Source organism: Cricetulus griseus, chromosome 2 (genome assembly GCF_003668045.3).
Source record: "Cricetulus griseus strain 17A/GY chromosome 2, alternate assembly CriGri-PICRH-1.0, whole genome shotgun sequence".
NCBI classification, from domain to species: Eukaryota; Metazoa; Chordata; class Mammalia; order Rodentia; family Cricetidae; genus Cricetulus; species Cricetulus griseus.
In genome coordinates, this window is record NC_048595.1 from 50,511,160 (window position 1) to 50,527,502 (window position 16,343).

The 16,343-nt window shown below is 38.7% G+C and overlaps 1 protein-coding gene across 5 annotated transcripts in view; it reads left to right on the forward strand.

The window, feature by feature from the left end:
- The window catches only part of Dock7 (dedicator of cytokinesis 7), a 174,308-nt gene that overhangs the window by 118,673 nt on the left and 39,292 nt on the right, over positions 1-16,343 (forward strand). For 4 of the 5 annotated variants that reach the window (XM_027400470.2, XM_035439788.1, XM_035439789.1 and 1 more), the window contains 6 exons: positions 2,578-2,718; positions 2,825-2,938; positions 4,784-4,954; positions 6,287-6,426; positions 11,995-12,164; positions 14,030-14,184. In XM_027400470.2, coding sequence (XP_027256271.1) covers positions 2,578-2,718; positions 2,825-2,938; positions 4,784-4,954; positions 6,287-6,426; positions 11,995-12,164; positions 14,030-14,184 — 891 coding nt within the window. The other variant, XM_035439790.1, reaches the window with a different exon arrangement.

Below are 16,343 nucleotides of genomic sequence, written 5' to 3' on the forward strand. Positions count from 1 at the left end.
GAAAGCCAGGACCCATGGCAGGATGGCAGTTGGGGCAGAGACAGCCCCACTTTGCATGCCTCACAGACCGGCAGGTGAGGATAGAAAAACAGACTCACCTACATCGGCCAGGCTCAGCTGTGAGGGCTGCAGCAATGGTTGGAGTTCAGAGTAGCAGGGGACCCCGCCACAGCACACTCTAACCCATGGCACATGGCAGAGGAACTCCTATCCCGCACACCATGTGCTCAGGACAAGAAAAGATCCCTGACCCCACGCATGCCACGTGCGTGGGCAGTAAGGACAGAAAGAGATGCTTAACAAACACACAGCACAAATATGAAACGTGGACAGACAGCACAGTAACACAGACTAGGGTCCTATTCAGAATTTCAGATGGTTAGCCCCATGGGGTACAACTTGGCCCAAAAAACCAAGTCTCCCCTACAAACTGGTGACCTGCTTGGGTCCCCTTACAGATGGAGCAAGCAACTTGGTCCTACCAAGTTCTACTCCTACAAACTGTGGAAGCTGTTGCCCGAACCTCTATCCTAAACGATTCTTGTAGGCCTACTTACAGATGTCACTAGTGACCCTAATATAGGACCTTTACATTTACAAAATTAACAGAAACAGCAGACCTGAAAATACAAAACTGACACAGCACCACATGACTCAACAAAAGGGGGTGTCCTGGTGGATCCTGAATTGAAAACCAACGATGAAAACACACAGAGACAGAATAGACAGAAAAGAACAGATGCCAACCCAATCCGTCCGTGCCGCTTATAAGGCAATGGCACCGGGCAGATGGGCGGCAGAACCAGGTGGCTACAATCAGGCGGCTATCTGAGGAGGATCCAAGCATCCTTGGCTTCCGTCGGTACCTCCTGGGTGTCCTCAGGGCAGCAGTCTGTGATCCTCTGGGCACATCTGCCAATCACAGTTGAGGTGGAATCTGGGGATGGGTGTGGTTAGTACAGACAGACACAAACCGCAAAAACAGAAGTACAGACACAACAGGACAAACCGTGCAGTAGACGAATGATGCCCCAAACCAAAACTACAAACAACCCTTGGACTTTCATCCAGGGCGGGACCAAGGGGCTCAGGGCACATCTGCCTCTGAGGCATGTCTGCTTTCCCTATGGTCCAAATCAAACGACCCTCGGACTTTCATCCAGGGCGGGACCAAGAGTCTCAGGACACGTCTGTCTCCCACTGTGGTCTAAATGACCAAATACAAGTCCTGCGCAGGCACAGATCAAATCCATGTAATGGCGCCAAACCAACAAAATGGCAAGAGACATAACAAGACATATTATCAAACATGGACATAACAAGACACAAAGCTCTACCTTACCTCCAAGATCGACTCCATTCAGGTGAGGGGTAGTGGCAAATCCAGGACGAGCCCCCAAATGAAAGAACCCCGGAAGCTCAGGCTTCCAGGATTTCAGCCCAGGACCGCAGCCACCCCAATCACCAGACGGAGTCGAAAGCTTGATGCAAACTGCATGAGGCTTTATTATAGTTGTTTATGGAGCTAACCCCATGTTAGCTCGGGTCTTTTATCCACCCACCATGGTGGATGGCTAGGAAAAGACCGTGTGTTCAGATTTTAAATATGAGTTCAGAGATTACAGTTGAAGAGTTGGCTATAGCTGGGCATAGTGCTGCACACCTTTCATCCCAGGGCCTTTTAGAAATAAATCCGGATGCTGGACATACTAGTGCAGGTGCAGTGACAGGCAGATCTCTGAGTTTGAAGCGAGTATGCTCAGCATAGAGAATTCCTGGTTAGCCAGAGCTACATGATGAGGCCCTGGAGAGAGAGAGGAGAGAGAGACCTAGAATACAGATGAGTAGTGGAGTCCTTGCCTATCATGTGAAAGCTCTGTGTTCATTTACCACTTCATCAAAAGGAAGATTTGGCTGTACTGTATACTATCGACACATTAGCTCTCTTTGAATTGAAATGTTTAAATTCTTTATTACGATTGCTAGTGTTATAATAAAAATCCAGAAGCATTCTGTAAATGGAAGTCACTTAAATTTATTAACTAATATTTTATGTAATAGATATTGATGACAGTACAATGAATACAGCAGGGTCTTTAATGATTGAAAATTTATAGTTTAGGGACAATGGAATGAAAAAAAAATGAGTGAGTCTTAAGGTTTTTTAATTAACATTTTTCTTACACTGTGGATTGTTTTGTTAACCTACACTGATTTTTTTTTTTTTTTAACTTTTAGGTAATTCATGAGGGTAAAGTGGAAAAGTTTTACTGTGTTTGACATTTCATTGGCATATAGAAAATATTTAGGAAACATTTTCAAAATATTGGGAAATAAAAATATATTTCAGTCAACTGTTAAATTACACGCTATATTTTAAAAAGTAGCTAGAATATTTAGAGCCATTATAATTTGCTTAAAATTAAGAAATTCGCCAGGTGGTAGAGCACAAGTGTAATCTAAACATTGAGAGGCTGAGACAGGAGTGAGAACCCAAAGGTGATCTGGGTTATATTGCAAGATGCTGCCATAAAATAACAAAACCACAACACAGTAATGGTGTGTGTCCTTTCCCAGGTAAAGAGCATGGTGCATCACTTGTACTTTAATGATAAGCTTGATGCTCCAAGGAAAACCCGCTTTCCAGAACGTTTTATGGATGACATTGCTGCTCTGGTTAGCACAATTGCTGGTGATGTTGTGTCACGATTTCAGAAGGTGAGGATGACCTTCCATTGATGTGTCTTACAAGCTGAGGGTAAACTGTCATGTTTTTCTTCACTATCATCATCATTATTATTTTTGCTTATGTTCTGTTTCCTAGGACACAGAAATGGTTGAGAGACTGAATACAAGCCTTGCCTTCTTTCTTAATGATTTGTTGTCTGTTATGGACAGAGGATTTGTCTTCACTCTTATAAAGTCCTGCTACAAACAGGTAATACATAACTAGTAATCAAGTAATTAAAATACTGGAATAGCTGTTTTCAGGGCTGGAGCTTCAAGAACACGTTCATATACTAGCATTAAAATGGAAAAGTAGCACAGAGTTATGTGTTGTTAATACTGTGGTGAAAGTTCATTGAATGTGTTTTATGGTGACTATAGCGATGGGATCCCAGAACAGCTAATTTACCCGACTCAGTTTTTCTTCCTTCCCATTAACAGTTAGATAATTAGTGATGCAATGCAGCATTTATGTCGACTGCACAGTTAATTGAACTTTTTCTATCCTGGGTATTATTTGTTTATTTGAGATAGGGTATCATGTAGCCTAGGACGGCTCCAAATTCACTATGTATTTGAGAGTGACCTTGAACTCCTGGTCTACCTCTTATATCCTAGGGTTACGATTGTGAGCTGCTATGCCTGTTTTTCAGTGGTCTTAAAAGTAAACAGTTTGTTGTTATTGCTATTATTTAATCCTAAACAGAGTTTGGACTCCTGGTTAGATGTTTATTGAAGTTCAAAATGTCATATATTACCATGTCATTAGTAAACTGCAAACACCCTAGACCTTCCTTGTCCACAGGCAGCAAGTTATGTTTTTTAAATGTTATAAACTGACTATTAATGTGTCACCTTTTGGGAAATAACTGATTTTTATCTATGAATTGGCCCCTGTAAACAGTGCAGTGACTTGAAAAATAAAATGTTTGGGTTTTATCCCAGAAGTATTTAGAAGGTTGAATGCTTGTGTGGTTTAAGAATAAAACTCATGAGAGCCTTCATAGCTGGCCCATGGATTAGTTTTGGAGAGCCATTGATCTTAAATTCTATGGTGCTGGAGAGATAGTTCAATGGTTAAGAGCAGTGGCTGCTCTTCCTGAGGACCTGGATTTAATTCTCAACACCCACATGGCAGCTCACATCAGTCTGTAACTCCAGTTCTAGAATATCCAACAATCTCTTCTGACTTCTGTGGGTACCAGGCATGTACGTGGTACATAGACATAAATACAGGCGAAACACTCATCCATATAAAATGTTCGAACACTTCTATTTGGCAATATAATCTTTAAAATTTCAAAGACCTGTTCAATAGGATATTTTTTTTCTTTTATAGTCATAGAAATTACATATGCATGAGCACTGACTGAGAGATATTTGTAAAACACTATTATTTTCCCCAAAACTTTAAATTTTATTACTATCAAAATTTATTCTGAGCCAGGTATTGTGGCTCATGCCTTTACTCCCAGCACTCAGGAGGCAGAGGTAGGCAGATCTCTGGGAGTTTGAGGCTAGACTGGTCTACATAGTGTGTTCCAGGACAACCAAAGCTACATAATGAGACCCTGTCTTAAAAACAAAACAAAACAAAACAAAAAACTACCAATGACAAAAAAACTTATTCTGGCTTAGTGAACTCCTGCACTTGTCAAATGTTGGGGTTGACTCAGAAGATACTATACCTATTAAATCAGCTTACAGTGTGTCTCCTTAAATAGCCTGTGATGTAGTTGGGGAAGATAGACAACTATAAATGCATTAAACAGAAATGTTAAAAAGAAGGCTTTCTTTGAAGTGTGTTTTTCCCTCATAAAGTACAGTTTTGAGAAGTAGAAATATAAATGCAATATTGGCAATAAAATAATGTGACTTTAGGTTAGTCAAGTAGATTTATACTGTAGATCTTGTAGTTCCATGTTTGTAGTGTTTGCCACAATTTGGGGAAAAAGGATGTTATATATATAATGTATAATATATAATATATAATATAATTGATATATATATTTACATATATCAATTGGTGTTCTTTTATTTATATAATCCTTCCAAGGTGTCATCAAAGCTCTATTCACTGCCAAATCCAAGTGTCCTGGTGTCTTTGAGGCTGGACTTCCTGCGAATCATCTGTAGCCATGAGCACTATGTTACATTAAATTTACCCTGCAGCTTGCTCACCCCACCTGCATCTCCATCACCTTCTGTTTCTTCTGCAACATCTCAGGTATGTTAAATGTGAGGAGATACTTATAAAAAAGGGTTCAAAACAATGGGTGGAAAAATAATGAGGTGTTATCTGATGATTAGTTAGGTGATATGCTTACTTCTGGCTTGTCTTAGTTAGGGTTTCTATTGCTATGCAGAGACACCATGACCATGGAAACTCTTGTAAAGGAAAATATTTAATTGGGGCTGGCTTACAGTTTCAGGAGTTTAATTCATTATCATCATGGTGGGAAGCATAGTGTTGCATAGGTAGACAATCTAGAGAAGGAGCAGAGAGTTCTATATCCAGATTGTCAGGCAGTCAGAAGAGAATGCCACACTGGGCCTGGCTTGAGCACCTCAGAACTCAAACCCACCCCATAGTGACACACTTCCTCCAACAAGGCCACACCTCCTAATACCATCACTCCCTATGAGCCTATGGGATCCATTTTTATTCAAACCACCACATAAGTGCTTTAAAGGATTAACTCATCTGATACCAAAAACAGTTCTAGGGGGGTTGTTTTGTTTTTATCCATATTAGATAGCTTCAAACCAGAAACACAGAAAGTAAGAAATGACCAGGCTAGGCTTTGAACCAAAGCTTTATTCCAGAGTCCAGGTTTTTAAGCATGATGTACATCTTTATCTATATAGTCATATGTGAACTCACCTAAGTAAACTTACTTATTTTGATGATTTCCCAGATTGAGTTTTCTTGAAGCAGTTATAGAAACTGTTTGGGGTAAATACCTGTGAAATGGCTACTTAAATTTATATTCTATTTATGTATTCTATTTGTAAATACCTTGAAGCAGGGAAAGAAGCCAGACTGCAGTGCCAGCCTGCCAAGCTCAGCCTGACTTGCTCACAGAAACTCAGTGTACTTTTAAAGTTGAAGTGGATACCACTTAACTTTCACAACTAACAGTCTCCTTGAAGATGAAAAAGATTAAGATTTTATAGTCATAGTGTCAAGGAAGCCAAGATTTTCCCCTCCCTCATAAAATATACATGTTATGTTCTTCATGAGTTGGACGAGCTGCTTTCCTAAGGACTTTCTTTATGAAGTCAGAGTTCATCTTATATTCTCATGAATCCTCTTCCTAAGGTCTGTAATACTCACATAGAATTCCCCAGGGTAGGCCAGTCTTCTGTTTGATAACAAAAATGAAGAAATGTCACCATAGTCTCCATACCTGAAGTAAGAACAGTTACTTTCTGTGAACACTCCGAAGTAACTTTTGTCCGGCATAATAACGTCACATTTTATTTGTTGCAATGCCCCAACTGTAGGATGTTTGTTGCACAGCTATCAACAGTTGAGTTCTACCTTACCCCCCAACAGAGTTCTGGATTTTCCACAAATGTGCAGGACCAGAAAATTGCAAATATGTTTGAGTTGTCCTTGCCCTTCCGCCAGCAGCATTATCTGGCAGGCCTTGTGTTGACAGAACTTGCACTCATTTTAGACCCTGATGCTGAAGGGTGAGTAGACCTGTTTTTTGTCTTGTAGAATATCATTTTGATTTTACACAATCGGACAGACCTTGTTAAGGTTTAAATTAATACTATTTCTGCCTCTTTCTTTTTTCTGCTTCTTTATTCTCTAAGGTTCATATACTTGTTATTTCTGTATTCATTGTTTTCAAGAATGTTGTTTATATTTTATTTAATCACCTTTGAATTTGAGATTTATCTACACTGATAGTATATCATGTTTGATCAATAACATTTTTAATAGTACAAGAAACAGTTCCGTAGATTAGTATATGGACTATTTAAAAGACTAATTTTTCTTAATTCCTTGTGAGAAAAATTTATAATTTGCATCCTACTATGTAGCATTTTATCTTAAAACTTCCCCCAACCCCTTTTAAAATTTCTCTGCTGTTGATTACACTGTTAGACCTGACATCTCTGCTAGCCTCTAAGGATAGCTTCATTCATGTGCTCATTCCTAGCCACAGTCACACAGACACATAAACTTAAGTTTATCCTGAAGTTAAGTGTCATACAAGAGGTCCAGGAAACAAAAACATACAACCTTAAATAGGTTCTCAGTGAATGTTTAATCTGCTTAAGAGATGAAAGAAAAAATAGATTCACAAAGTCCTTAGATAGTACAGCAGGGATGTAGTTGATACTGAATAAATTTTAAAAGGCTAAACTGTCTGCAAATGAAAGATTTATATTTTTAAAATAATGAGACCTACATGTGGCATATATTTTAAAGAATTAGTTTTCACCAGTACTATGGGGAGCTGTAGGGGTGTTCTGTGGGCTGCATGTTGAGTAGGGGTTTGTGTAGACTCTGTACAGAGCGGAAAGTCTAAGTGGCTGAGGCTCCATGCTTGCTAGTACTGTTTGCAAGCATTTTTATGTCTTACATTTGATAGAAAATTACTTTGTCATTTGAAGGTAGTAATAAAGGTGTCCGTTTCTGAGAAGAGAAGATACTCTGCCATTTACCAAACATTCCAGCTTTCCTTAATAAGTGGTGTACCTCATGATTTTGAGTTATGTTTCCAGTGCTTTTATTCAGACAGGATGGCTTCAGTTGGAAAAAAGTGAAAATTCTTCTTCAAACTGGCTTTGTTAAAGGAAATAAGTTTATTCATATTTGGAAGAAAGTAGGTTCTTTATGTAATTCAGTCTTCAACTCATTAATTTCATCATGTTTCCCCCTGCAGGAATAGTCAGCTCTACTCTTACTACAGGATGGTTCCCACCGAGTTAGGATTAAATACTGTCTTTGTTCACGGTTGGTGGGAGAGAGGGTTAATGACTCCATTTCCCATGCAAGTGTGAATCTTTCCCATGGCTGGTGAGGCTCAGATGGTTATCCTGATGGATGCAGTCCCCAAAGTTGTGCGGGTTGCTGGATGGTTAGGGGTCCGTTCTACTCACATGTGACCTTACACCAGATGTGGGTTGTTCACATCAGTGCACAAGATGAGAATATTATACCCAACTCTAAATCAACTGTGTCACTAAACAGCGTTGATTATTGTCAAGCTTTCTCTATTAAGGAAAGCTATGAGCTAATTAAAGGTTGTGTCTTTGCAGATTCAAACAAACATGCTAACTGGCCATTTGAAGTGACAGGGCTGACTTAGGTAGAATCTGATGCTGAAACTGGACTCCCGAACCATATGGAAACCTAGTTTTGGTTGAATTAGGATGGTTGGCAGGGAAATGCATGCTGTCTAGATTTCAGGAATGTCTCATATAAAGGATAGACAGTTCCAACAATGATGTTCCTTTCCATGACAATAATTAACTCTATTAAAATGTAATAATTTGAGACTTATGAAGGAATTCGTTACTGACCCTTTTCCTTGAAGCTAGAACGTATTGATTTTTGTCTCTTGGAAAGATTTCTGTTGAGTCAGTCCCATGAGTAATGATCGTGTTTACTGTCACCTTTGTGTGTTCAGACATCCATCGCAACCTTTGTGCTATATATTAGAAGAGCACATCAACTTATAGCCTTAGCTTTATTCTAATTTGTTTTCTCCTTTTCCTTTTCTTTCCTGGGCCCACTCCATTAGCAAAGTGCAGCTCTCTAAAATATATCCCAAGTTCAGCCAGTTCTTTTCAGCCATACTACTAGAGCTAATTATGTTTCCTTATTACGTCTTTAAAATCATTTTCAACACAATAACCTAGATAGTATTTTTTAAGTGGGGTAAGATTATGCTATGACGTTGCTTAAAATTATCCTCTCTCTTTCTTTGTAAGTTAAATACCCCTTGGAATAAAACCCAGACTTTTAGTAATCATCCTCAAAACCCTGCCTTGCTCTTTTCTGTTTCTTAAATGTTACAAGTTTGTTCTATACATCTGGGTCTTGACACTTGATTTTTCTCTGCCCAAAGCAATACTTGGGTCTTCACATGGCCATTTCCTGCTTGTAACTTCTCAGGCCTCCTCACAAAACAGGACATTCCTGTTGAGGCTCTCATTGCCCACTAAATTATAGCCCTTGCCACAGCCATTCTTAGCCACGCAGTCCTGTTTCTCTCCTGCACAGTGCTTCCTTGTGTTTATCATGCATCCCCTCCATTGGAGTATGAGCTATGTTTCCTGCTCAGTGTTGTATTCCAAGAGCTTTAGAGTCTGTTTAATGCTCTCTTAGTAGCTAGATATTCAGCTCATCTAACATAAACCATTCTAACTTTCTAGCTTGAATGTGACAAGTTCATTTCTACCTTTGGGCCTTAGCAATTAAATTTTAGAATAATGCTTGAATGACCCTAAGATGGTCATATACCCTCGTTATATCCTTATAGGCGTATACAGAGATACTGTAAAGGTCCTTAATGCTTGCGAAGTACTTAGAATCTTTCCTTGATTGGCAGTAATATGTTCTATAATTGGCAAAAGTTGTGCTTGTTATGAACTTTCCTTATAGCGGGAAAGTTGACCATGAATTGGTCTAATAGAGGCACAGATTGTCTTGTCTTCTAAAGAGCTGTTGTTCTATTAATGTGATAAAATGCCATGATCAAAAGTAGCTTGGAAACTTGTATGCCCAGACCACAATCCATCATGAAGGATGTCAGGGCAGGAACTCAAAGAAGGAATTGGGAGGCAGGAGCTGGTGCATCTTAATTCAGACAGCAAGAATGGGGTAGGAGCTGGGGCAGTAGCTCAGAGGGAGCATGCTTATGTGGCATGCATGAAACTCTGGGTTCAGTCATCAGCACTGAGTATTGGATAATTATATACTTAATAACTTTAATGTGATTGAGAAATAAAATACATGAAAAGGCTTCATGAAAAAAGAGTTGAGACTTGTTGGAATCTGGATGTGATAGCTGCTGAGAGGGTAGGAGTGCCTGTCCAGGCATGAGAATCATTATGGTGAGATGTAGATTGCAGAGCCAGGGAACCCCTACATGTGCTCATACTAGTTAAGTGTAGCAGGACACACAAAGAAAGATGTGAATGTAGGAGAAGAGCTTGTTGGGAAGAAAGTACCTCTGTGATGTGTATATCGAAGTTGTGAAAGAATGAGTAAGATTAAAAAGTCAGCATTGGGATTGGCTTCTTAGGGAGTATTGGAAGAATGGGAGATGTTAGGAAAAGTGTCACACAGAGAATTGGTAATGAGGACTGAAAATGTGTGTGAACCAATGTGATTTTGACAATATTTGAATGTATACTTTATGAGTAGGCCTATAATGAAAATTAAGATGTGCTTTCAAAATAGGAAAGGTTTGCTTGAAACAAGGGAAGAGGTTGGTCAGGATGGTCACTGAAAGTGTTGAAGGGAGATGAGGATCCCTGACAACATGGGGAGAGCACATTCTGGGAGAAATTCGACTTTTTCTGAGATAAAAAGGTGAAAGAAAAAGAGACTTTTGTAGGTGTAAGGCAGACATACTTGGCGGGTGGAGAGATGGCTTATCAGTTAAAAACATTTCTTGGTCTTGACTAGGGTCTGAAATTAGTTCCTGTCACCTATGCCCAATGGCTCTCAACAACCTGTAGCTCCAGCTCCAGAGGATGATCTTATGTCCCCTGCTAGTCTTCATGCCCACCCTCCACACATCACATTTACACATATACCTAATTTAAAAAAAAAAAAAAAGAAGAAGAAGAAGAAGAAGAAGAAGAAGAAGACCAGGAAAAGAAAAGAAAATCTGTTTTAGAAGAGATGAGCATATTTAAAAGACCTGGCCAGAGCAAATCCAAAATGCCTCTTCTTTGCTAAGACAAGCACTTGCATTTGAGTTCTCCTGTGAGGACAGGAGTTGATGCTGATGTTTGCTGCAGGATAAGGGCCAGTTGGAGCTGGAATGGATGTGCTTTAATCAGTAATAGTCAAAGTCTGTGGAGAGAACATGTAGTGTGTGTGTGTGTGTGTGTGTGTGTGTGTGTGTGTGTGTGTAAGTAAAGGACACTAACTGCAGGCAGTAGAGTCTAGAAAAATCAGAAGGATCTAAATGAGATGCTTGAGCAAAGAAGTTCAGTTAAAAAATAGAGATAGCAAAAGAAACTCCAGCCTGTTATATAATCTGCCAGATTGGGCTGGAGGGATAGCTCAGCCGTTAAAGACTAGACTCACAACCAAAAATAATCTGCCAGATTGGGGATTTTTCTTTCAATAAAAAAAAAAAAAGTTAATAGAGGCAGTCTTGCTTTTTCAGTATAGGGGTTACCATTGACGTATAAGGGTTTCCAGCACCCACAGAAAAAGCTGGGCAAAGCACCATTTGTAATCCTAGCGTGAGGAAGGTGGAGGCAGGAGAATTCCTGCAGCTCACTGGCCAGCTCATCTTGTCAAATTGGTAACATAAGGGTCAGTGACCTTACCTCGAAAAAATAAATTTGGAGAACAATTAAGGAAGACATCTTAGTCCACCTCTGGTCTCCGTACACCTGCATCTCATACTCACATAGACTCTCACTCACATCCACACACGAGCCTTACATAGGCACACAGAGTCACACATATGCTTGTACCAAGTACACATACAAAATAAAAATAGAGGAAAAAGATCTGATTTGTTGAAGTAAAAGTTAAAGCTACCTGAAATCGACTTCAGAATTGTTACTACAGAGCCAGTGAGATGGCTCAGCAAGTAGTGTGTGCCATGCATACTGACAACCTGAGTTCAATCCCCAGCACCCATGAAAAGGTGAACAGAGAAAACTGATACCATAAAGTTGTCTCCTGACCTCCACACATGCACCATGGCACGTGTGCGACCCCCATTTCAATACACATGATAATAATACTACTTAAATTTTTTGTTGAAATTGGTACTATGTATTTATTCTCTTATGTTCCTTATCAGTCGGCAACACTAATAAGTATGGCAAAGAGTTTGTTTTTACTCTTCAGTGAACTGATAAAGTGCTTCCTTTTCCTACTGTATTTACTTTATACTATTTTCAAATTTATGCATCTTACTTGCTTTAAACTATAAAAATATAGCTGGCAGAGAAATTAAACAAGATTGAGTGCCATTACTTACTATTTGTTTTGAAGATATTACTAATCTCTGTGACCTCATGGCTTCTTCATTTCTCCTTTTTAAATAGACTGTTTGGATTGCATAAGAAAGTCATCAATATGGTACACAACTTACTTTCCAGTCACGACTCTGACCCACGGTACTCTGACCCTCAGATAAAGGCTCGGGTGGCTATGTTGTACCTTCCTCTGATTGGTATTATCATGGAAACTGTACCTCAACTATATGATTTTACAGGTACAGTATAATTAATGTAGTTTTCAAAGGTTGTCTAAAAGTTGTAGAAAATGTCTTTTAAGGTTAAACAAGTATAAAGGAAGTTAGAGGCTCAGTGATTAATAGTACTGACTGTTCTGCAGAGGACTCCTGTTTGATTCCCAGTACTCACATGGTGGATCTTGGGGATCCAGTACCCTCTTCTAGTCTCTTTGGGCACCAGTCACATGTGAGGTGCACATACTCACATGCAGGCAAAACACCCATAGATACAAACATAAAATAATTTTAAAATTATTTTTAAAGTGCACCCCCCTAAAAATAAACTGTAAATAACCATGTTTAACCTTGTTGTTAAAAAAACTTTTGAGTATTTTAGAAGATTCATTGTGAGAATCTCATAAGAAGATCTTAGAATGAATTTTAAGAGTCTCGTGCTCTACTGACTGGGCAAGCTGGGCTGTCTATGAATGAATTTTAAATTATGAGTTTATAGCAATTCTTATCTGCCTTTTAGAAAACACATCTTTTTTGTATGCATGTGTATTGTCATTTTAAAAGAGAATAGTACTGTTCTCATGGACAGCTTTATTCATAGAGATGAGTAACTGAAATTAATATTCACCTGCATATCAAGAATTGTGTTTATTCCAAGTTAGTATGCTGAGACTGTGCTGCTCCTGAAAAACTAGAACTGCAAAGTTTCATTCACATACTTTGACTATTTAGATGGCACTTAAATGCTCAGTTTAGATTGTAACTATTTAAACTAGCAATTAGCCTTATAAAGTACTTCTGGTTTAATGAAGTCAAAAACATTTCCTGGGTACCTGATATTTTCAGGAAATAACTCCTTGTCTGTAAGAAATTGGCAGTGTAACCTCCCAGGTTTGGGTCACTGAAGTGTTTCTAGCTGAAGGCAGGAATGTTCATGCTGTTACATCTTGCTTTGTAACTAATCAGTTTAGGTTTCCACTAGAAAGTACTAACATAGAAACAAGTTAATACGTAAATACTTAAAAAGAAATGAATCCTAATAAAAATTGATAGTGTCTTGAAAACATGGAAAATTCAAGGTTACTATCATTTTAAAGAGACTCAGACAAGCTATATACTCTAGAGATGTCACCCCCCCAAAAAAAAAAAATCAAGAAAAAGTCAGATACGTGATGAATGATGAAATATAGATAATAGTCTTTTTGGGTTTTTTAAAGATTGTATTTATTTATTATGTATACAACATTCTGCTTCCATGTATATCTGCACACCAGAAGAGGGAACCAGACCTCATAACGGATGGTTGTGAGCCACCATGTGGTTGCTGGGTATTGAACTCTGGTCCTCTGGAAGAGGAGTCAGTGCTCTTAACCTCTGAGCCATCTCTCCAACCCAGAAAATAGTCTTTTTAAAAACTATTTTCTACCACAATCTGTTTAAATCTATTATGAAAGTTCGTTTTAAAAGTAGACACAGAGTATGTATATGGTGACACTCAAAGTTGAGAGGCACACTAACAAATATAAAATGCAGCACTAAAACAGCATGAATTAGTTCTGCCACACACTGTCTACTATAATAACTGTATGGCTATCTCTTATGAGCTGAGGTGTCAAGACTATGCTTAAAGTGCTGTGATACTAATGGTCTCTGCCTAAATGGTTCAGATTTCTGAAAGCAGAACCAGCTTGAAGGCACCTGTTGCTCATTGTTACTGATATCATGTTGTCAGTAAGGCTGCTAGTCAATGCAGACTGCACTGCAATGGTTGAGTTTGGGAACAGTAAAATTACACATGCATTTTTGGCTCTGGGTGTCCTAACTTGTGAGGAGGTCATGTTTAATAACTATTAGCTGATCCAAAGTTTTCTTCCCCTTTTCCCTTTCAGAAACACACAATCAACGAGGAAGACCAATTTGTATAGCCCCTGATGATTATGATAGTGAGAGTGGGAGCATGATAAGCCAGACAGTTGCCATGGCAATTGCTGGAACCTCAGTCCCTCAGCTGACGAGGCCTGGCAGTTTTCTCCTCACTTCAACGGTAAAATGAACCTCTTATAAAAGTTAGGCTTTTTGTTTTATTTTTCTGAAATACAAAATATACAGAAAGAGGTGTCCATTGCTGAGGTTATTGTATTAACCAATGCAAATGTATTCCGAGCTCTATGAAAACGCTAATAGACTATTATCTGCCATTACCAAGTTGTTTGAAATACTGTTAACCTTGAGACTTACAGGATGCAGCCCTGTATTTTGTCGTTGAGAACTCTGTAAAGTACCTCATTTGATGCAGCTCCTTGCCTTCATTTTTAAAACCCACTTATCGGCTCTAAGAAATACTCTCAGATTAACAATTAAACTTTAAATTTCATGCCTTTTAAATATAGCAGAGTAATCTGTGAAAATTTGTGCCTTTTTTTTCTCCCGTGACAGAGGAGGCTGTGAGAGCAGGAAGGAGACAAACTCCCATGAGCCAGTCCACATTCTGAAAGCTTTAAATGACTTCCTTCAGACAACACAGAAGTGTCACCACTCACTGTGTGTGTTTTTGAGATTTCTCCATTCATGCTGCAGCATGTACCAGTGGTTCTTTTCTTTTTTTAAGTTACCAAATTATTGCCGCATTCTGTTGATATACCCAAATTTTGTTTATCTGTGTTTTACTTGATTAACATTTAGATAGTTCCATTTTTCAGCTGTTTGTAATAAAGAATGTTGTTGTGTGCAAGTCTTTCTGTCTTTCAAGTGACTTGGATTGAAACCTTGGAGTGAATTTGCTGGGCATCTCTCATTTAACATTTGAGAAACTAAGCCCTTCTTAAATGGTGTGAGCAACCCAGTCAGTGCTTGTTGCCACAACTTCTTGAATGTGTTCTTTGGAGGATGGATTATCTTTTCTGTTCTTGATGATAGTGTTTAAAATGCAACCTTTTTTGTTTTTGGTTTGGTTTGGTTTTTCCAGACAGGGTTTCTTTGTAGCTTTGGAGCCTGTCCTTGAACTCAGAGAAATCTGCCTGTTTCTGCCTCCTGAGTGCTGGGATTAAAGGCATGCAACACTACCGCCTGACAGTTGTTCTCTATTCTTAATTGTGAAATTGAGATGAGACAACTTAATTTGTAATATTTTGGGAGGACTAAAATAGTGTGTGTGGAGGGCTTAGTACAGTGTCTGAGATAGATAAGATCCCTAGTCAGTGATGCTATAAATAAGTTTATATGTTTCATTTACAATCCATTGCTATGTCCTGATATAGATCACACTTTGAAAATACCTTATATGCTGTAAATAAAAATAGCATTTTCTACTACATGTATATTGATTACTGTTTCTCTGATAAAACATAGGCAGTTTAAGGAAGAGAGAGTTTATTTTAATTTAAAGCTCCAGAGGGATAGCAGTCTATGATAGCAAGCAGAAACTGGAAGCTGAGAGCTTACATCTCAACCATGAGCACAAAGCAGAGAAAGCAAACTGGAGATAGCTCAAGGCTTTTACTCTCAAAGCCTGCCCCCAGTATGTGTTCCCTCCAGCAAGGCTACATTGCCTAAACTTCCTCAGACAGTTCTACCAATGGGAACCAAATGTTTACATGCCTGAGACTGTGGGGACATTCTCATTCAAACCACCAGAGTATGGTTTAAGCCTTTCCCCCTTTTGTCAGTGACTATTGTAAGAAGCAGTGGTCCTCTAAACCTTATAAACATTAATTTGTTACTAGTTTTTGTCCATACTCCAACTTACTCTGAGTCAATTGCTTTGCTCATTTGTTCTCATCATCTCTGATGTCCTATGATATGTTCTTTGGTTTTAATAGTAGAAACTTTGTTTTCTCTTTAAGCTTTCTCTTCACATGTACGTACTGTTCTCTACTGGCAGCTCTGCCACAATAAAGCCAATGTCTACTGTCATTTATTAAACTTGGGATTTTAGAGTTTTATATGACTGGCTTTCTGGGTTCTACATGGCTGCTTTCCCATGTGTTATCTAAATCAAATGGTTCCTTTAGAGTGGTTTATTTTTAAGAAAATTCAATTTTATAGCATTTATTTGTTCATATGATTTTTAGACAGAGCCTTAGTATATAACCAGGGTTGCCTGAAGCTTGTCAGGTAGCTTAAACTGCCTCAAACTTGCAGCCCTTCTACCCGAGTCTCCCAAACACTGGAGTTACAGGTACATATCAATAACAAAAACAACAA